This window comes from Pelodiscus sinensis, chromosome 8 (genome assembly GCF_052426305.1).
Source record: "Pelodiscus sinensis isolate ZL-2025 chromosome 8, ASM5242630v1, whole genome shotgun sequence".
NCBI classification, from domain to species: Eukaryota; Metazoa; Chordata; order Testudines; family Trionychidae; genus Pelodiscus; species Pelodiscus sinensis.
The window spans coordinates 72,074,411-72,096,952 of record NC_143059.1 but is presented as its reverse complement, the minus strand read 5'-3'; the positions used below and the strand labels follow the sequence as shown (position 1 = coordinate 72,096,952).

General features: G+C 48.2%; 1 protein-coding gene across 2 annotated transcripts in view; it reads left to right on the top strand.

Annotated features, from left to right (window-relative positions):
* SLC68A1 (solute carrier family 68 member 1) overlaps positions 1 to 22,542 on the top strand; it is a 29,969-nt gene that overhangs the window by 2,190 nt on the left and 5,237 nt on the right. The window contains exons 2-9 of one of the 2 annotated variants that reach the window (XM_075935578.2): positions 4,862 to 5,126; positions 5,817 to 5,896; positions 6,580 to 7,029; positions 9,451 to 9,568; positions 10,458 to 10,554; positions 13,854 to 14,025; positions 14,924 to 15,117; positions 15,725 to 18,814. In XM_075935578.2, coding sequence (XP_075791693.2) covers positions 4,962 to 5,126; positions 5,817 to 5,896; positions 6,580 to 7,029; positions 9,451 to 9,568; positions 10,458 to 10,554; positions 13,854 to 14,025; positions 14,924 to 15,117; positions 15,725 to 15,978 — 1,530 coding nt within the window. In that variant the 5' untranslated portion in view covers positions 4,862 to 4,961 and the 3' untranslated portion in view covers positions 15,979 to 18,814. Of the gene's footprint in view, positions 1 to 4,861; positions 5,127 to 5,816; positions 5,897 to 6,579; positions 7,030 to 9,450; positions 9,569 to 10,457; positions 10,555 to 13,853; positions 14,026 to 14,923; positions 15,118 to 15,724; positions 18,815 to 22,542 lie in introns of those variants that run through there. The other variant, XM_075935584.2, reaches the window with a different exon arrangement.

Genomic DNA, 22,542 nt, shown 5'->3' with positions numbered 1-22,542 from the left:
CTTTGGCTAGGCTGAAGCAGCTCCCCCTCATCTCCCCTTTAATCAGTTAACTGGTTAAACATTTTTTTAAACCAGTTAGCCAACTAAATGGGATTTTATATCCCTACTTATAAGTGGGTAACCTTATTTTTTATTTTATTATTTATTTATGATTCAGTGATCATCTAGGATGAGTAAACTTAACAATCTAACCAACTAGTGAAGTATTCAACTCTTCCATCTCATGGAAGCTACAAGCTGGTGGCAGTTTCTATTGTGGTTTGCATTTCTCTAGTGACATTTATCTGAAAATTTCAAAGTATTTCACAAACCCAAACTGCATCTCTGAGATGTTAGGTGTCTGTTCTCATTTCATAGGTTAGGAAATGGAGGCATGGAGTAGGGAAGTGACTTGGAAAAGATCACACAAGAAGTGAGTGGTAGAGCTTGGGACTGGAACTGAGGAGTCCTGCTTCTCTGTCTCCTATCCTAGTCACTAACCTTTTCTCAAAAATCAGAAAGAAAAGGTGAAATCCTAGTTCAGATCAAGTTTTCAAGTGGAGATGATGCTGTCACCACTTCTTGGATCATCCCACTTTGTGAGAGAGCAAATCATTCCTTGTATCTGGCCTCCAGTCAAATAGTGTGAATGGGTAAAAGAGAACTTGCATTATTCAGTATCTTTGAAGTTCTTTCTTACATGAAGAAATGCTCATAATAATGTAGGTAAATCTGCTTAAACTGGTCCAGTGACTTCTTTCAGGATTGAAACATCACAGAGGCTCTTGACTGCCTCAATTTTGGGCCCTATGGCAGGCTTTGGTAAACCTCCCAGGAAGGTTAGGAGGGAGGGAATGTTTGCAATTTTCAAAAGGTTCTTGTAAGCAAAAACAAAACAAACCCTCACTGACCAGTCAGTTCTAAAGTGAGTTCTGTGGAGATATCCTGCTCAGATGCCATGGTGATGAGTCAAGAAGAAAAAGATACAGAGACAGTCTCTTTAACAGCATGAAAAGTGACACTGGTGCTTCTCAGCTTGTTGTACACTTCCTATTAGTGCTAATGAGAAGAATTGCCAGGTGCTGAAGTGCTAAACTTCCAGGGTTTCAGCACAGGAGGAATACTTTTTTTAACCTGCATACTTAATTTTCTCATAGTTTTTTGCCATCAACAAATGAAGGCAAAAACCTAATGAATCTACTTGATGTTTTATTGAGGTTCTTATACCATCCTCATCGCTAGTGTCTGAGACCTTCCAACAGTTAGTGACTGACATCTGCTAGGCATGTTCATTTTTTGCTCTCATCCTCTCTATGAAGGAAAACTTGGTGTGCTGTTGTGTTTCCGTAGGGGATTGTTTGAATATATTTTTCAACCTGTTTTCATTGCTGCGTGTTTGCTAGAGAGGGCAGTTGGAAGAAAAGCACTTTGCATTAGGGGCAGCAGAAGGTAATGCTTATGATGGGCATTCGTTCGGCGGTGAGGAGATTGTCTTATTGTTTGGGACAGCTCCAAGAAGGCCCAGATGAGCTTTACCCTTGTGGTAAACACTTCCATTCTGCCTGAGGAGCAGAGGTGTCGAGAAGGGTCTTCATTCCCGAGCATAAGGCAGTCTTTTTAGATAAGTCACTTAGGCCAGTGAGTGACTTACAGAAAGACTAAGATATGTGGTGCCGTTCCATAAACTAATCTTTAAAGGCATGTTCTTAGCATTAAGCTCTTGATACCAATTACTCTTCAAAAGTTTTTCCTATTCTCTCAGGCTATGTTTACATTGCAGGCTTTTTGTGCAAGAAGCTTTTTGCGGAAGAGATCTTCCTCAAAAACTTCTTGTGCAAGAGTGTGTCCACACTGCAAAAGCACATCGGAAAAGCGATGCACTTTTGCACAAGAGAGCATCCTGTGCTTTTTTTCAATAGGGTTTTTTTGTGCAAAAAGAGGCAGTTGCCTGTCCCCACACACCTTTTTGCGCTAATTTAGCTACAACTAATCAGGAAAGAGATCTTGGAGTCATTGTGGATAGTTCTCTGAAGACGTCCATGCAGTGTGCAGCAGCAGTCAAAAAAACAGGATGTTAGGAATCATTAAAAAAGGGATAGATAATAAGATGGAGAATATCTTATTGCCCTTATATAAATCCATGGTACACCCACATCTGGAATACTGAGTACTGTACAGATATGGTGGTCTCATCTCAAAAAAGATATACTGACATTAGAAAAGGTTCAGAGAAGGGCAACTAAAATGAAGGGTTTAGAACGGGTCCCATATGAGGAGAGATTAAAGAGACTAGGACTTTTCAGCTTGGAAAAGAGGAGACTAAAGGGGGATATGATAGAGGTATATAAAATCATGAGTGGTGTGGAGAAAATGAATAAGGAAAAGTTACTTACTTGTTCCCATAATATAAGAACTAGGGGCCACCAGGTGAAATTAATGGGCAGGAGGTTTAAAACAAATAAAAGGAAGTAGTTCTTTACACACTGCATAGTCAACCTGTGGAACTCCTTGCCTAAGGAGGTTGTGAAGGCTAGGACTATAACAGGGTTTAAAAGAGAACTAGATAAATTCATGGAGTTTAGATCCATTAATGGCTATTAGCCAGTATGGGTAAGGAATGGTGTCCCTAGCTTTTGTTTGTCAGGGGGTGGAGATGGATGGCAGGAGAGAGATCGCTTGATCATTACCTGTTCAGTTCACTCCTTCTGGGACACCTGGCATTGGCCATTGTCGGCAGACAGGATACTGGGTTGGATGGACCTTTGGTCTGACCCAGTATGGCCATCCTTACGTTCTTATGTCTATCCTCAGAAGTCATTCTAGATCTGCAGTCGCTTTTGTCATCTTTCACTGGACCCTTTCTACTTTTGACACGAATCCAGTATTTCAGATTACAGACAAAGCTTTGGCTTTCTATATGTTCAGTATTTTCTTGTGCCATTCTTAACACACCCTAAAGTAAAGTTACGTCAATTGCAAGACAGCTTAATTATGGCTTTAAACTCTGTTATTTAAAAACCACTTCCTTGTTTATACAGGTAAATTACATTGCACTACTAAAGACCTCCTTATAGGATATCACAGTATCCTCTTTCGAATTACATTTTTGTGAAACACAGTGCTATATTAAATGAGACAATGCGTTTTATCTGGATAATCTGAGCTGTCATACAATCTTTGATCCCTTGCTAATTCCCCCCTCCCCCAAATTTAAAATATCCTCACTTAAGGCTTGTCAGCATATCTAGCTGTCTAAATAAATGTTTATTATTTAGTAGAATTCCATTTCAGTGTGTGTCTTTTTCTCTCATCTGGAGGTGTGAGGGTTTTCTTACCACCTGATATAGAATATGCTGCAGTTAGATTTAATTGCAAGCCTAAGTGTTTGACTCCAAGTAGAATACCAAACCTCTATAATATGACTGGCATAAATATTTGATGACGGAGTTAGAAGGAAGTGATTGAGCATTCCTTGGGCTGGGCTCACAGTTATTCTTACATTTGCCATAAAGTGCTTACACGCCTGACTTCTGGTAAATGTTGAATGGAGCTGAAATTTTGCCACCAAGTTTCATCTGAGCCTTTGATTCTCTTCCCTCTCCCCTCCCCACCCTATTTATGCTTGATGCAACTTCTAGTGAAATCAACAGAAAGATACCAGACTCCAGTGGAAGCTGGCCTGACCTATAAATGAGTCAGTTTGACTGTTTGAGGTCTTTGTACATTGCTAATACTACAGAACTGACCATGCTATGTGTTCAGCTGCAAGTTAGCTTAATAGAGATGTGAGTTCTTTCCATAAATGCCATCAAGCAATCCTTGGGACTCAACTTTTTGCTCTGAAGATGCAGTTCTCTTAACTGTCAAATATATTTACTTTCTTTTTGAAAGGAAGTGTCAGTGGGCTAAGTTATACTGCAGTAGTGACAAGGCCTGAAGCGAGATTCAAGGCCCCGTTTTGCAAAGTGCTATATGTACACATGTGAGAAACACCTCTTTCTTATCCTCAGTGAACCTAGATTCCAAAATGTTTTCTTGAAACATTGTGATTATCACCTGGTTTTTACCCTGATCTGATACTAACTTTCCACATCACAAAGCTACACTCAAAGTAAATAACTTCTGTCTGAGATAGACCAGTTGTAGCAAGTCATGATTGAGGTGCTTTGGGAAAGACAGTCTGACAGATGCACACTTATCGCACCTGCTTGAACTAGGGCTTATTCCTGTTGGTTTCCTGTCTTTCATTTTTTGTGAAATTTACCCTTGTAACTCTTCCCCCTCAATTTGACTATCTAAAACATCTGTGATTAGGTCAGTCTTCTGAAGACTGTATTTTTATATGCAATCATGAATCACTTTTTCTCTTGTGTTCTTGTCTTAAAGTAAAGAAACAACTAATCTACTCTGTGCCAGTCCAGAAAGAGCATTAAAGTACATTATATAAAAACTGTCAACATTCCTACTAGTAAATATGGATATAAGACTGTAACATGAAGCATCAGCCCCATCAGTTAAACTTTTCATGGGGCTGGCAGCCCCCAGAGTAGTTAACTGTGTAACTGATAAAATTTGTATCAGTTACACGGTTAATATTTTTTTCATTTTTACATTCCTATTAGTAAACAGCTTACCCAGGAGAGCTCTTGAATCTAGTCCGATAGTTTGGGCCAAACGATAACTCGGCTTAGGGGGATGGCTGTACCGCAGCAGAGGCCTTTTAAATCCTATTAAATACACTTTTGAACAGCTGAACAAAGCAGTCTAATTCTTACCTAATTTGTATTGGCTAGTAAGACTTAAATTATGTGGCTGGGTAAGTTTTGTGGTTTTTCTTGTTTGGAAAAGAAATGGATTGATTTCCTCTATAATCTTTTTTCAGCAGGAAGAACAATGGAGGGGCCCTCAGTGAAGAGTTGTGTGGAGGTATCCATGTGAAAAGGAGATGATCTGGAATGCTGAAGCACTCTGAATGAACCAAAATGGGCTTGCGACTGTTGGGTTATCTCTTTAATTTACCTACTGCTGTCATCTATGGATCCTTGTCACTCTTTGTTTCCATTTTGCATAATGTATTTCTCCTATATTACGTGGACACCTTTGTTTCTGTTTACAAAATCGATAAACTGTCCTTTTGGATTGGGGAGGTAAGTTTCTGAGATTTATTTTTTCTTGCCATTCTCAAGATATGCAGTAGTAGGATGTGAAATCAAAGTATCGTGTTAGAATATGGGAGAACATTTTGGTAGCTTAATTTCTTTTTTGTCAGGAAGCAATAGAGGTGCTAGTGATGCAGGTGACTTAATTCTTGTCACTTGTACCAACATACAAAGATAGTGAGTTTGGGTATAAATACCAGCAACTTACATTTTTAAGAGTGCCCTTCCTCTTGGAGAATCCCAGCATGTTTCAAACTACTCAGCAGCAACTAAGCATAACATTGAATGAGTCTGAAAAATCAGACTTACCCAAATCTGTATTCAGGTATCTGACATTGGGCACCCAGATCTGAAAATGTTGGCCTCTGTGCATTACCCTGTTGCATGAGTCCAAATATGAATCATGTATGAAAAATGCCAGTAGATATGTTGGATAAAAAGTAAAGCCACTAAACAATCTGACTCTTAGCCTGGAAGTGCACATTACTGGCACAGAATGGGGCGTTGCCGTATAGTGACAAGGCTTACATGTTAGATGGGACATATCACCATCAAGTACGAATTGGTTATTGTCCCAGGGAATTGTAATGGGCACCATCAGGATGCTGACGCCATTAACGAGACTCGACTGGTGAAGTGATTGGTTGTGGCTTGTCTCATTATTGTGTCTCTTTCTAGACAGTGTTTCTAATTTGGAACAGTCTCAATGACCCTCTCTTCGGCTGGTTGAGTGACCGGGTATTTCTTAGCACACAGCAGTAAGTTCGTGTCATTAATATCCTTCCTTAAAGACTGAAAAGTTAGTATCTTCACAGTAGTCTGGAAAAGATGACGTGAAAGGACTGATTATTAGAAGGGAAATCATTACCTAGGTCTGAAAACCTCGCACTCCCCAGTTCCAGGTATCCTGAAAAGTTGAGTGTTGCTGATGTGGTGATGTCAGGGCTGGGGGCTTCTTGTCCCTCATTTCAGTGTCTGTAGGGTATTTACACTATGCCCCCAGTCAAGACACCTTGCGGGACTGAGCCTCTGGATCTAAAAGCATGAGCCTTGTCTGCTTGAGTTAAATCCTCTTAAACTTGACATCACTAGCAGACATACAACCTCAATACATGGTCCCTCCACTAGAGGGAGACAGAGCCATGCTGTTATAATGGATTGAACAATCAGTGTTGCTGCAATGTTACCATGGAATGGTAAAGCAGACAGTGCTTCCTCCAAGAAGGGCTCTGTTGGTTGTGTGTGCGCTCACTTGGCTGGTGTTGGAGCCTGTTCTCTCCTCACTGCAGCAGAGCAAGACAGGAACCAAACAAGGACACTTACTACCCCGACAAATGCAGTGTTCAACCAGCGCTCCCTGAGCCTTTCCTGTAAGGAAACGGAGCGTGTGGCAGAGACGTTTCCGACGGATTGCGACTAAAGTTTCTCTCTTCTCTTGTAGGTCAGGGGTGAAGATCTCCTCACCAGACGTCATTCTTAAGAGACTTAAGGCACTGAGCCGAAATGGGCCTCTTTTTGCCTTCTCTTTCCTGGCTTTCTGGGTTTCCTGGGCCCATCCAGGTCTACAGTTCCTCCTCTGCCTCTGCCTCTATGACAGCTTTCTTACCATGGTGGATCTCAACCATAATGCCTTGCTTGCAGACCTGGCTGTTTCTGCAAAAGACAGGACTAGCCTAAATTTCTACTGCTCGCTTTTTAGTGCCATCGGTTCCCTCTCTGTCTTCATGTCCTATGCAGTGTGGAACAAAGAAGACTTCTTTTCTTTCCGGATATTTTGTGTGGTGCTGGCTCTTTGCTCTGTTGCTGGATTTACTCTGGCAACATGGCTGCTACGACAACGATTTGAGACTGAAGAGAAAGTGAAATGGGACCAAGAGTCAACTTTAAAAGAGTAAGTGGCACCAAACTACATAGCATTAGACAAATACTTCTCTGAGGTTGGGGGTCTGGGTCTTGCATGGGTTTGTACGAGGGATGGTTTGTTCCTGCTGCTGCAGTGGCTGTGCTATGTTTTAGCATGCTAGCTCAATCACCGGGAATTGCAGCCCCAGCTCCAAGTGTAGAGAGAGACCCTTAGTCTCCTATGTCACTTCTGAAACTGGGAACTTAAGAAGCTCAAGTCACTTAGGTACAATTTTTAGAAGTGCCTAATAGCTCGAGCTTCCTCCCTACAAAATTCAGAGTAGCTTAAAATAAATAAACCAAACCTAGGAGATAGGGGGACTGGGTCCTGAGGAAAAGACCCAGAAAACTGGCCTGCAGTAATGAGTCCCTTAAAGGCAGGGGGTGCAGTTGCACATGCCAGGAAGCACATTGAATCTGAGTGCAGTTACCTGAGTGTATGTTTCAGGACTATCCTGCTTACAACTGCCACAGAGCTTCTGGAATTGCCTGTGTAGTTCTGCATGCCACTTTGTGACTGGCTCGCTAAAAATGGTCTCTCTGTCTAGCTGAGGACTAGTGGAGGGATTTCATGTTTCTCTGCAAGTATATAAGTGTAATTACAAGTGAAGGAAAGTGGAATTACTGTAAGTGTGCGTGGAGCTATGATTAAGAATTGTGGGATGAATTTAAGAGCAGGAAGATTGAGGCTGATGCCTGAGAGAAGTACTCTTGTGCTGAGCTCTCTAAGGGTACATCTACACAGCAACATTATTTTGAAATAACTTAGTCCGCATCTACACAGCAGGCAGTTATTTCAAAATACTGTCAAGCTGGAGGACTTCTTACTCTGATTTCTATAACCCTCATTGTATGAGGAGTAAGCAAAGTTAGAGGAAGAGTACTCTATTTCAAAATCAGTGCTCTGTAGACGCTCTGAATTTCGAAATAAGCTATTTTGAAATAAGCTATGCAATTGACGTAGCTCAATTCATGTTGCTTATTTCAAGTGAATCCCTGCACTGTAGAGGCACCCCAAGCCTGAGAATAGGCTTCTAAGGAAAGGGTTGCACAATCCCTGTCTCATGGGACATTTGAAACTAGACTGAGGCATAGCACTAGCGAATGCGTTGCTGACAGTAGTCCTGTTCTTGGTGGCAGATGGACAAGACCTTACCTGTAGCTGAGTGTACACTAAGTGAAAGGCCTGTGCCTGTTAAAATCCCAGTGCAGCACTGTCCTAGAAATTTACTTTTTCCATCATCCTGATAAAAGGAGGGCAAGTATATGTATCGTTGTCTTACTGCCTGATGTTGGCTCAGCAGCTGGCCTCTGTGCGTGCAGCTTGTTCCAGTGTTTATAACTCTGTGCCTTCATCATGTCCCCTCTGCTGTATCCACTGGTCTCCTCTCTGAAACTTGGGTTGTAAGTGCTCTTTGGGGCAGGAACTGTCTCTGTTTGTGCAGGAACTGTTTGTACATCCTGCAGGTATTCCCACGATAAAACTAGCAATAAAGATTGGCGGGAGAGGACTAGGAATCTGTATTGGACTGTAACAGCTGCCTGGGGGAGGGATGCTCTTACAGGAGATGAGTCACTGACTCACTAGACAAATATTCCAAGTTTTTGATGACTCTGATTCTAGTGGTTGCTTCCAGCAAGGAGCAAATTTCATACCAGCTTCTGACTCGCTCTATGAACGGAGAACATGAATAGTAGGAACTGGTACAGGTTGGACCTCCCTGGTCTGGCACCCTTGGCACCTGAACTGTTTGAACCAGGGAGTTTGCCAGATGGGGGAGGTCAGTACTCCCCTGCTGGCTGCACCACTCCTAGGCTTCGGCATGGGCTCCCCACCGTGCTGCCCCATGGTCTCCTGGGTTCTGGGGATTCTAGTCACCCACCTTCACCAGCCCTGCTCCAGCTGGGGGGTTCCTGACCAGGCACCCTAGTGCACCTGGGGATTCCCTGGCTAGGGCTAGGACTCCCTGGTCATGTGGCCCAGCTGATGCTGGGATAGGAGCTGGGATAGGAGTTCCCTGGCTGGGATAGGAGATCCCAGCAGCTGTCTGGCCCCACTAACGCCACGGGTTCCCTAGCCAGGGATGGGGCTCCCCAGCCACCTTGCTCCACTAACACCAGAGGTTCCCTGGCCAGGGTGGGGGAAGCTCCCTAGATGCCACTTATCCTAGCCAGGGCTTCCTAGACCCCGTGTTGCTCTCACCTCCGGGGCTTTTCGGTCCAGCAACATCTATGGCCCTGCTGGACTACAGATGTTGTCGGACCAGAGTCTTGGAATTGGGAATTTCAACCTGTAGGATGAGGTAAGTAGCCAGCAGGGCATCCGTGCATGCACTCACTAGCAAAGTGCAGAATAACAGAAATTCTCACATGTGCAGAAACAATTACAGTGGCTTCCTTGTCCCTGTAGATTGTACATTGAGCAACCATCTGCCCCTCTGGAGAAAAGAATAACGCTGGGAGAATACCTCAAACAGCTGTCCCGGCACCGCAACTTCCTCTGGTTCGTGTGTATGAACCTAGTGCAGGTAGGTGTAGCACTGAGCTAACCCAGTGAGTCAGATGAGCCGCTAGCCAAGCCAGGCTGACTATGACTCAACAGGATGTAGATTCCCCATGAGGAAAGCAGTGTTGTCTGCATAATGCCACGACTCCTCTTCGTGCTTCCTGCACATGCTCGTGTGGCTCCATCAGCCATGGGGGTGGGAGGGGCGGCGCTCTGGGCATCTGACTCTTCTGTTTCTGAAGGGGATAAAGTGTAGACTCAGTTCCTGCTTCACTGAGGAGTGGAAGCTCTCGGCCCTTCAGAGACCACACGCAGTTTAACCAGGATGTTGCCTTTTAAAGCCTCATAGCTGTGGGGAGAATTGTGCAAAAGCCATGTCTATGAAACCCCTAGTTCCTGGCATGGAGTGCCTCTGGGACAGCTTGGAAATGCGTCCTTTCCCAGCCCTCCTGGGGAGCCCTGAGACACCTCCTCCCTCCCCCATTCCTGAGGTTCCTGTCCCAGCTGCTGGGCTCTAGGCACAGCTAGTCCTGGGCTGCTCAGCGAGGTGCCCGCAGGGGTGCCGCTCTCCACTGCATTGCTGCCACACTCGCAGCCTCTGGTGCCTCGCAGTGTTTGTGGTAGCGCACAGACAAGGTGTTGGCCCAGCCTGGCAGTAGTCCCTTCATGGTGGACATCTGCCTTGTGGGGCGCCAGGCTTCCCTCGTGGCTTGCCGAGGTGAGTGCAGGTGGCATCAGAGCACTCGTCCAAACAAAGCACCCGCTTCTCAGCTGTGCAGCTCCTGCCTGGAGGAACCGCATGTTACTCTGGCACCGGACTCCTAGGGAGTGGAGCCTGGCTGCTAGTAGCTTGGCCTTCCTCTCACTCTGTGTACTGCTGGCCCATTAATCCTCCTGCTCTTTTGTCACAGGTGTTTCACTGCCACTTTAACAGCAACTTCTTCCCTCTCTTCCTGGAGCACTTGCTGGCAGATCGGATTTCTCTCTCTACAGGGTCCTTCCTACTAGGTGAGCCTGCCCCGGACCTGGGAAAAGCAGCGCCCCAGAGCTGCTGGGTGGGTGCCTGGCTCCGCACTGGTTCTTTCTTCACAAACCCTGAAAGCACGGAGCCTTGGTGGAGGGTAGCGGAGGTGCGCTCCTTCGCGGGGCTACAGAGGTATGACCGGCCCCACCTAGCCCCTGAGGGATCATTGCTGAATTGGGCTTCACGGCCGGAAGGTGGTGAGAGACCCCCAGCTCTGCAAAACCTGGACCTGGAGGCCGAGCCCATGAGCTCAGTCACGTTCCCTTTGTTACCATGGGAACATAAGAACAGCCAGACTGGGTCAGACCAAAGGTCCATCTAGCCCAGTGTTCTGTCTTCTGACAGTGGCCAGTACCAGATGCCCCAAAGGGAGGGGGAACAAAGGTAATCCTCACGTGATCCCTCCCCCGTCATTCATGTCCAGACAAAGGCTAGGGACACCATTCCTACCCATCCTGGCTAATAGCCGTTGATGGACCTACCCTCCATGAATCTATCTAGTTCTTTTTTGAACCCTGTTAAAGTCCTAGTCTTTACCACATCCTCTGGCAAGGAGTTCCACAGGTTGACTTCCTTTTGTTTGTTTTAAACCTGCTGCCTATTAATTTCATTGGGTGACCCCTAGTTTTTATATTGTGGGAATAAGTGAATAACTTTTCCATATTCACTTTTTCCACACCAGTCATGTTTTTATAGACCTCTTTCATATCCCCCCAGTCTCCTCTTTTTTAAGCTGTAAAGTCCAAGTCTTTTTAATCTCTCTACATATGGGACTCGTTCCCTAATCATTTTGTTGCCCTTTTCTGAGCCTTTTCCAAGGCCAATATATCATTTTTTGAGATGAGGCAACCATATGTGTACACCGTATTCAAGATGTGGGCGTACCATGGTTTATATAGAGGCGATAAGATAGTCTCTGTCTTATTCCAAGCGGCCCCACACATCTGCCCGATTGGCGGTGCAATGTTCTGCAGAGGCTCAGCCCTGGAACAAGGGTTGTCTCTGACTTGGGGCTAAGTTCCCTGTAAGCTGTCAGTCACGCAGCTGCCTCACTGGCACCAGGCAGGCCTCAAGGCACAGGTGAAAGGAAGGGAGGAGGCCTGCCCCACTCCCAACCTAGCCTCCGGCCTGCGAAGCAGCAGCCTGGACTACGTGCCTTCCCTCTGACCCTGGAGCCCCCTGCTATGGCCTTGCCCCAAGCCCTTCCTCACCCTTTGGCCGAGCTCCACCCCAAAGCCTGCACCCCCAGACAGCGCCCCTGCATGTTAGCCCTTCAGCCCTGGGCCTTTTCTCTCTAGCCCCACCTCAGAGCCCCCTCACTCCTGCATCCCAAACCTGAGCCCCCTCCCACACTCCGAACCCATTGGCCTCATCCCCACCACATGAATTTTATTACGTAGTTGCTGCCAGACTCCTTGTTTTTGCTGAAACAGACTAACACAGCTCCCTCTGAAACAAAGATGGAGGTGATGTGTGACATCACCTCCACATTGGTTCATGTAACAAAATGCATTCTGCTTGGGGTGGGAGAAATTCGAGGGAGCCCTGCTCAGGGCCGAGACACATCAGAACTGCCACGTCATCTGTTTTCCTCCAAGTCAAGCAGAACTCTCTGTGTAGAACTGGGATGAGTAAGTCCAGAATTGGGAGTTCACAGGTTCAGTCCTGATTCTAATGCTCACTGGCTGTGTGACAGTGGACACATCAGTTAGCTCCCTGTGCCCCCCACTGTGAAATGGGGAGCACACTTGTCTGCATCACAGGAGAACTGGGAAGACCTTTGTGCCGTGCAGACACATAGATGAACGTAATTTGTTGGAGAAGAGTCAACATGGTTTCTGTAAAGGGAAATCACGCCTTACTAATCTACTAGAGCTCTTTGAGGGGGCCAGCGAACATGTGGACAAGGGGGAGCCAGTGGAAATAGTGTACTTAGATTTCCAGAAAGATTTTGACAAGGTCTTTCACCAAAGGCTCTCAAGTGAAGTAAGTTGTCATGGGATAAGAGGGAAGGTCCTCTCATGTATTGGTAACTGTTTAAAAAACAGAAAACAAAGGGTAGGAATAAGTGGTCAGTTTTCAGAATGGAGAGAGGTAAGTAGTGGTGTCCTCCAAGGATCTGTCCTGGGACCAATCCTATTCAACTTATTTATAAATGATCTGGAGAAAGGGGTAAACAGTGAGTGGCAAAATTTGCAGATGGTACTAAACTGCTTACAATAGTTAAGACCAAAGCAGACTGTGAAGAGCTTCAAAAAGATCTCACCAAACTGATTGGGCAACAAAATGGCAAATAAAATTTAATGTTGGTAAATGTGAAGTAATGGGCATTGAGGAAAAAATAATCCCAACTATACATACAATATGATGGGGACTAATTTAGCTACAACTGCTCGAGAGAGATTTTGAAGTCATTGTGGATAGTTCTCTGAAAATATCCACTCAGTGTGCAGTGGCAGTCAAAAAGGCAAATAGAATGTTAGGAATCAGAGAGAGTAAGCCAGAGAACATCTTATTGCCTCTGTATAAAACCATGGTATGCCTGCATCTTGAATACTGCGTACAGATATAGTCTCCTCATCTCAAAAAAGATATATTGGCATTGGAAAAGGTTTAGAAAAGGGCAACAAAAATGATTAGGGGTTTGGAATGGGTCCCATATGAAGAGAGATTAAAAAGATTGAGCCTTTTCCGCTTAGAAAAGAGGAGACTTACGAGGGGATATGATAGAGGTCTATAAAATCATGACTGGTGTGGGAAAATGTGAATAAGGAGAAGTTATTTGCTTATTCTCACAACATAGGAACTAGGGGTCACCCAATGAAATTCATAGGTAGCAGGTTTAAAACAAACAAAAGGAAGTTTTTTCTTCACACAGCACATGGTCGACAGGAGGTTGTGAAGACCAGGACTTTAACAGGGATCAAGAAAGACCTAGATAAATTCCTGGAGGTTAGGTCTATTGATGGCTAGTAGCCAGGCTGGGTAGGTATGGTGACACTAGCCCTTGTCAGAGGCTGGGAATGGGCGACAGGAGAGGGATTGCTTGAAGATTCCCTGTTCTGTTCTCTTCGTCTGGGGCACCTGGCATTGGCCGCTGTGGGCAGACAGGACACTGGGCTGGATGGACCGTTGGTCTGACCCAGTCTGGTCGTTCTCATGTGCTTGGAAAGTGCCATGTAAGGGCTGAGGCACCAAATTTACTCGGTGTCGATGTTCTGGGGCTTCTTATGTACTGCCACACGCTGAAACACCCTTATACTCTTTGTGCCTCTCCGCCCAGGTGTCTCCTACATCGCCCCTCATCTCAACAACCTCTATTTTCTGTCGCTCTGTCAAAGATGTGGGGTTTACGCAGTGGTACGAGGGCTCTTCTTCCTGAAGCTGGCTCTCAGCACCCTCATGCTCCTCGCTGGACCCGACCAGGTGCATCTGCTCTGCATCTTCATAGCCAGGTACGGCGCTTTTCTAGGGTTTCATTGACCTCCGTGCCTATGGGGGAGCTGGAGGAAGCAGCCCAGGGGGTTCGCCCACCCCAGCAAGGGCCGGAGGTGACTCTCAGCTGGTGAATCTCAGGCATCCAGGTGAAGCCAGAGTCCTGAAGCCAGTCACGGTCAGAGCTGAGAGTAGAACCCAGGAATCCTGGCTCTTGACCAAGTGCTCCAGTCATCAGTTGTGTTGCCCCTTCCAATGAAGAACTCCCTGAGCAATCCAGGGTTATGCCATGCTTCAGACAAAGCATGTGGAAGAACAAGTGGGGCAATAGCACACTGCCCACAAAACTCAGCCCGTGTCTGCAGACGCTGACGTGTGGATTGTCCCCGCGCAAGGGCACTTGTCACCTGGTGGGCGAGCTCTGAACTCGTGGGCATTGCCATGTGGCCTGCTCCTGTGCTCAGGATGAGGCCGATGAAGGTTCTGGGTTGGTGGGAGCTCAGTTTCCAGCTCTCCGTGATGTGACCTCGGGCAGGTCACTTTCCCTTACTGTGCACCTCTGTCCCCCCTTGTAAAATGGAGCTAGTGCCCACGTCAGAGGGGTATTGCTGTTACTGCCAGGTGGCAGGGAGAGGCAAAGCCATGTTGTTCTGTATCAACCCTCTGGGCCAATGGTCCCAAACCTTGGGGCTGCCGGGGGGCGGTGCTGCGCATACGCCACGGGGCGGGGGCTGCATATGCACCAGGGGTCCGGGGTGCAAGAATGGCTCGGGCCAGCTCTGGTCACTAGGCAGGCGCACATAAATGCCCCGGTGGGCGCCCAGGGGCACCGCGTTGGGGACCACTGCTCTGGGCAGTGACGGACTCCCTGTGTTTCCGTGTGCTGCTGGCTAATGCCCCCTCTGCTGTGCTTCACAGTAACCGGGTGTTCACAGAGGGGACCTGCAAGCTGCTGACCCTGGTGGTCACTGACCTGGTGGACGAGGATTTTGTCTTGAACCGCAGGAAGCAGGCTGCATCAGCGCTGTTGTTTGGGATGGTTGCCTTGGTAACCAAGCCAGGTCAGACCTTTGCCCCCTTGATTGGCACCTGGCTGCTCTGTGCTTATACAGGTAAGTGAGGTGGGACGTCTCTGGGGCCGCAGCAGGGTGGGGCTGAGAGGAGAGCTCTGCTGGCTCTTGTGGCTTGCAGGAGGTTTTACGACTTAATGGCCTGTGCACGTGGACACGCCCTAAACGTTTGCATCCCTGCCATGTTGGGCGGAGTGTGTCAGAGTTTAGCGTGTGTATGGGGCAGGCCTGGCTGAGCCACCAGCCTGGGTGGGACGGGGCAGTAGTGATTCACTAGCGACGTTCGTACTGGACCCACATCCCAGTGCGGGGCTGCATGCTGCACCTCCGCCCAGGGTTAGCTTGAAACCACTGCCGACCTCTCGTGTTGAAAAACATCCGATTTCACTGCAGGCGTGAGAGAGAGCTGGTGCTAACCCATCTCTCCACCCAAGTGTGGAATGCCTTCCTAAGATCTGCACCCCTCCCTCCGCCTCTGCATTCTTCTCCCCCGGACACGGTGGGCAGCGGGGCCTTGTGTTGGGTGGCTGTGAAGCAGCAGGCACAGACCCCCACAGGAGTTGTGGAGAGCCGCATGTGACAGTGGTGGCTTGGGGCACCTGGAATGTTTGCAGTGCGTAGCCAGCCTCACAAACTGTTTTGGCCTCAGGTTATGACATTTTCCAGCGGGCTCCTCTGAGCAACATGGTGAGTGCCCAGCCAAAGCTGGAGTCCGACACGGCCTGGGAACCAACGCTGCGCCAGGGCTGCTTTTACCTGCTCGTCTTCGTCCCCATCACGTGTGCACTGCTGCAGCTACTCAGCTGGTCTCAGTTCAGCCTGCATGGACGGCACCTCCAGATGGTCAAATCCCAGCGCCAGAGCCTGACTCAGAGTCGCTCGCCAGAGATCAAAATGATCTAGCTGGACCTGAGCCCTTCGGCTCTCGCTGGTCGCACCTCCGCTGTGCAGGCTGAGCAAGGGCAGTGCTGGTTAGGAATGGAAAGTGTTTACAGTTCAACTGTGAAATGATCACAAGGAGGCAGACAGGAACTCCAGAGACGGGGCTGACTGGTGTGTGCACAGAGCAGTGGGGGCTGGCCAGGGGTATTTGCTCAGGCAGTCAGAGTTCTTGCACTCTTTGCATCCAGCCCCTACTGCGGTGCTGCTGATCCCGGGGGAGGGTGAGTGACAAGCATAGAGTGAAGGAGACAGACATTCTCTCTCAGTCTCTAGTGCAGTAGCTCATCCTCTGGGGCATTGGGGGGGCAGGCAGATGCTGTTGGGCCAGCCCAGAGGTGGTTTTGTGCAGTGCCATCCAGGAAACCTGGGCTCAGGCCATGTCTGCCCCAGAAACTTCACCAGGATGCTAGTTAAGGGGTGACGGACTTTGCTGGCAAGTCCCAGTGTAGTTGGTTACGCTGGCACAATAAAGCTTTTGTGGATAACGCTTGTTAGATTCAGGGACCTAGCTTAAGCCATACAAGCCAAAGCCCCCTTGTGTTGCAGTAAACTGCCTCTCTACACGGCTCTTCCTGCAGCCCTTTCCAGTGGGGACCAGGCCTCGTTTCCTGCCCTGCTCTAGCTTCCTAGTGTTGCAGAGGCATCATGGTCCTCTCCTTCGTGAGGAGGATGGTCAATTTACCCGGGCCCTGCAGCCAGCGAGGGGGCTGCATTGACATTTTCCTGGGGGCGGGCTCTGGAGCTGGAGGGAGATTACAGGACAGGAAAAGCTGGAATGGGAGACTCTTCTAGATGTTTGGGATTTGCGACTCTTCCGTGCAGCTACCCCCTGCTAACGTAATAACACCTTACACCGAATTCCCTGCAGAGAAGTGACACGCTTCTTGGATCTAACCTGTTCTGTGGGGTTCAGGACAAGCCTGTTCCTTGGAAGTGTTTAGTGGGAAGCAGAGATCTTTTAACAAGACCAGCACCCGTCTTGCAGCTGCAGAAGTGTCTCTCCTGCGATGCTGCTGACACTCCTTGAAGTCATTCAGCAGCCCCGAAGAGGATGGTGCACTTGCCCATGGAGCTGGGAGCCCATGAGGGGGAAACTTTACCTAGAATCCCCATGCGAATTGCTGTCACGCAACCGGCAGAGGCTTGTGCGACCATGATGCCAGATTCCTTGCAGTGAACAGGCAGGGCGAGGGAGAGCCCAGATTCCCCGAGTTACTGCCTTTCATCTGGGAGTTGCTTATCTGCTTCTTTCTCGAAGTAAAACCTCACAAGTGACCCACGGTTCCTGAAGCCCATTTTAAGCAGAGCTTGGGGCCTCTTGGTGTGGGGAGGGGGCCTCTAGAGCCACCCCACCCCAAAGGAAGTTGATACAGCAAGACCAGCATTGTTGGGGATTCCCTGTGAGATTGCAGAGCATTGTAACCCATTCTCTTTGCAGCCCGTCAGTAAAACGGAGCACGGTCTTATCACACAAGCCCTGTGCTCACACAAGCATTCCTTGGGAAGCCCAACTCTGCCCTGCTACTGGGCTCTCTCAGACTTAATTCTCCTTTTCCACCATTAGCGAAATTCAGGCCCCACTGATGTTTCTGGTAAAACTCCCAGGCCTTGTCTACACTGCAGGGTTTTTGAGCAAGAAGCTTTTTGCGGACGATATCTTGCACAAAAGTGTATCCGCACCTCAAAAGCACATTGCAAAAGCGCATCCACACTGCATGGATGCTCTTGCGCAAGAAAGCTCGGATTGCTATTAATAGAATGTCCATCGGAGCACCTGTGCTTTGTGCGCAAGAAACCCCTGCGGCGCATCCACACATGCCTTTTTGCACAAGAGCTGTAGCGCAAAAAGGAGTTGTTCCTCGTGGGAAGAGGAATAACTCTACTGGCAAAAGCCCTCTGTCCTGTTGATTTACTGTGGTGGTTTTTTGGTGCAAAAACGTGCTTGAAGTGTGGACGCTCCACTGGTTTTTGCACAAAAACCTTGTAGTGTAGACATAGCCCCGCTAGCTGCCGTGGCGGCAGGTTTCCTCCATCTGTGTAACTAGACACTAGTTTTGCATTATCAACTTGTCTACATGCTGCGAATTCTGAGCCGCAGCTAAACCAGTGAGACTGGCAGCTCTGAACTGTCTGGACTTTTCCTGCCTTGTGTTAAATCACGTCCTAGTGGTTGACTGACTACCTCAGCAGCCAAATGGAAGTTCTGGATCAAGACGGCACGAGAGATTGAAATCGACGAAAGGCCTTGATCAGGGTGGATCCAGAGCAAACCCGCATTTGTAGCTAGCACTGTTCTGAGACCGGCTGTATGCAGAGGCCGCTGATCTGTGAAATCCCCCTAACTGGTTTGTCTTGGAATGAATGGTTTACACTGAGTCTGTGTTTGTTTGAGGTGGCAAAACTGGATTGTGACCAAGATGCATTGTGTCAAAGCATTTGGGGAGTTGGTTTGTTTTGGCTGGAGGTGGACATGCCTACCTGCTCTGTCAGCTGCAGGAGAACAAGGAAAGCTTCTGGAGCATGTAAAGGCCAAACTCTCCCATCATTTATGTGCTGTGCACCCAGTTACACACCAGCAAGATGGCTCGGTTGGGGCTTCCTCTTGTTCTGCTGTGAAGGGTGGAGCCAGCCAAATTGCCATTTCACCTCAGGTCTGACCAAGGTGTAACACAGCTCTGATAGCTACTGCCTGGCAATGTCTGTACCTTTTGATGGATAAATCATAACTTATTTATGTAATTTTTAACAAACTTTGACATTCATTTCCTAACGAGTTGATTAAAAACTACCTCTTCTGTATTGCGGTCCTGTGATTCAGTTTGGGGTGGGGTGTGTTAATGCTGTCTGTGATTTACAAACCAGCTAACACTGAAGAAACACATTTTAAATTGCTACGCTTGGTCTGAAAGTGTTCAGGACTAGATTCCTCCTCTTGGATCTCAAGCTCCCGGCAAAAGACATTTTGGCCCTTTGCCTGACTGGCGCTTTGCGTGTGACAGCTTCTGGTGTCATCCCAAATGCTCCCCTTGTGTCCTTTTCACTGCCACCTGGGCAGGTGTTCCCTATCCAAACTGCAGTCCTTGGGCAAGGCCCTGCCAGATTTGGCGTCCTGTGAACTGTAAACTACGCATTTCTTAGTTTTGTGCAAAGCAGCCGGCTGGTCCTTGCTCCAAGTGCCCGCAGCACTGCTGCTTCAGTTCAGCCTCGGAGACTCCCTGGTGTGGGGAATCCAGGCTTTCCTGCTCCTGAGTTTCCCTATCTGGAGTTCATGCATTGTTGATTAGCACTTCCTGTTGTGTGAAGGAAGGGAACCGTCTGGCTTTGGGCCTGTGTGCGCATTTCCAGGTGCCAGTGTTGATGATTTGGGGCATTGCTTGAGCTACTTGCTGTCAGATAGTGAGGGAATGGTCAAAGAAGCAATAATGAGCTGCCTGTGATTGGCCTGCTCCTCCTGCCACAGCTCCCCAGGGAGACTTGAGGTGGTGCATTGTTTGTATTCCCTGTAGTAACTCAGGAGTTGGAGGAAGTGGGTAGTGGGAAGCGTGTGCTGAGCAGGGAGGGGCTTGTGTGCACTGCTGGAGGATCAATAAGTCATAGTCAGTGGTGTGTGGTCTGAGTCACTTTCCGCCCGGATGGTCCATACCCAAATCCTGGGGAAGCCCTGCTGGCAGGAGTGAATTTTGGGAACTTTAATTTCGTACCACACCCCATCAGGGCAAATGAACAAGTTGCTTTGTTTTCATGCTGCCGGATTTATGCTGATTGCTGTTAGATCCAGCTGGGCCTTAATACGAAGAGCAAATGTTCTACATCTGCTACTGCGGGGTATTATATCTGCCTCTGGAGTGTTTGTTTCTGGCCTCTGTCAGACAAACTGAGCTAGATGGACCTGGGGTCGGATCTAGTCGGCCTGCTCTTGCTTTCTTTGCCACAGCTGTCAGCTTTATGGGGAAGCATTGGGGGAGGGGAGGCAATTCAGTGGTGTGAATGTGATGTCAGGCTCCCATTTTACATGCTTCTGCTGGCCCTGAGTGTGAGCATGTGCTCAGCCCCAGCCGTGCACGATCCTCCTTCCCACAAATAGTCTGAAGTAAAGTTCTGCTGACAGATGCTTCAGTTGCCCTCTGCCCCTCAGTGTCAATGTGGCTCATCTGCTCTGATTTGTCTTCACTAAGAAGCAGCCAGTGCTTCCCTTTCCAGCGTGGTTCTGCTGCTGCCAGCTCTCCTGCTGGCTTCTGTGCTCTGTGTGCTGGAGGCCATTCTGCAGGGCTGGGACCAGTTCTTGCCTCTGGGTGGAAAGGAACCAAATGCATTGCTTGAGCACGTGCACTTCTGCCCCGAGAGCCTCGTACTCTCGCTGTGAGGGGCGGGGTAAAGACTAGCACCCACCCAGATATTTTACCCCTTCCCCTTCCTGCTGGACTTCCTTTGGCTCCCCAGTGGTTTGTTCTTTCAAAAAAAAAAAAAGCTCAGACATGGTTCTTCAGTTGGCACTGAGCAAGTTCCAGCCACCTTCCACTGCTGAACAGCCGCTTGCCTCTGTGTGCTAGGCAGAGAGGAATGTCTTTCCCTTCCTCTCCAAGCCACCTTGTGTGACAAAAGGATGCAGCAGGGTGGGGAAGGGGGAGTTTGTACCCTGTTGAATGGCTGTACCAGAGCAGTGGCTGTTTCTAATTGCCAGGGCATGAGCAGCTGGGAGAACAGTATCCCCAGGTGACAGAGGAGCCCTTGATCACATCTAAATATTTATTCCCACTTCCAACTCAGCTTCCTCCCTGAAACCAATTCAATGCAGGGCTGGTGTTTTCAGGGCATGTTTCTCCCCCCTCTCTTCCCCCATTGCTGCTTCAGAGAGAACAGGCACTGGAAATGCAAAGCAAGGGTCGGGGGAGTTATGCTGGGAGTCTCTGAAGTAAGGTCTGGCCGGGCTTGTGTGTTCTTCTCCAGAGCCATTTGCCTTCAGACCCCTGCTCCACATAACAGGGGCAGAAACAGTCCTGTTTATAGTATCCTAGGCTGGAAGAGCCTTCTGGAGGTCACTGTCCAGCTCCCTGCCCAAGGCAGAACCAACCCCAACTCAGTCACCCCAGCCAGGGCTTTGTCAAGTTGGGACTTAAAAACCTCTAGGGATGGAGATTCCACCCCCTGCCTGGGGATCTCATCCCAGGGCTTCACCACTGTCCTAGGGAAAGAGTTTTTCCTAATATTCAATCTAGACCTCCCCCACTGTAACTTAAGGCCACTGCTCCTTGTTCTGCCACCCGTCACTCCTGTGAACAGCCCCTCTGGAACCTCCCTTCAGGCAGTTGAAGGCTGCTCTCAAATCCCCCCTCCCTCTTCTCTTCTGCAGACTAAACAAGCCCAAATCCCTCAGCCTCTGCTCGTAGGTCATGCGCTCCAGCCCCCGAATCATTTTGGCTGACTGCCATTGGACCCTCTCCAGTGTGTCCACATCCTTCCTACAGTGAGGGGCCCAGAACTGGACACACTACTCCAGCTGTGGCCTCACTTGTACTGAATAAAGGGGAATAATCACTTCTCTAAATCTGCTGAAAATGTTCCTAATGCAGCCCAATATGCCATTAGCTTTCTTGGCTACAAGGGCACACTGTTGACTCATCTCCAGCTTCTCATCCACTGTAACCCCCAGGTCCTTTTCTGCTGCTTAGCCAGTCGGTGCCCGGCCTGTAACAATGCCTGGGATTCTTCCGTCCCAAGTGCAGGACGCTGCCTGTGTCAAACCTTATCACTCTTCTTTTGGCCCAAACCTTCAATTTGTCTAGGTCACTCTGGACCCTATCCCTGCCCTCCACCGTATCTACCTCTCCCCCTAGCTTAGTGTCATTTGCAAACTTGCTGAGGGTGCAACCCATCAAAATAATTAAGATGCTGAACAAAACCAGCCCTAAACAAAACTGGCCCTAGAACTGATCCTTGGAACACTACGCTTGAAACCGACCACCAACCTGACATCAAGCCATTAATCGCTACCTGTTGGACCTGACAATCTAGTCAGCTTTCTATCCGTGTTGGAGTCCATTTATCCAATCCACACTTCCTTACCTTGCTGGCAAGGATATTGTGGGAGACCGTATCAAAAGCTTTGCCATGTCCACTGACTTTGCCATGTCCACAGAGCCAGTTACCTCTTCACAGAAGCTAATCAGATTGGTCAGGCAGGACTTCCCCTTGGTTAATCCATGTTGACTGTTCCTGATAACTTTCCCCTCTTCCAATTGCTTCAAAATGGATTCCTTGAGGATTCCCTCCATGACTTTTCCAGGAACTGAGGTAAGACTGACTGTCTGTGCTTCCCTGGATTGTCCTTCCCTTTTTTAAAGGTGGACATAACATTTGCCTTTTTCCAGTTGTCCGGGATCTCTCGTGCTCTCCACGAGTTGCCAAAAGCTCTGCAATGACATTCGCCAACTCCCTCAGTACCCTCAGAAGCATTAGGTCCACTCAAACCCTGTCTTGCACTTGTTCAGGACTGTCTTTCAGCTGTGGTTACTGGAACTTTGCCTT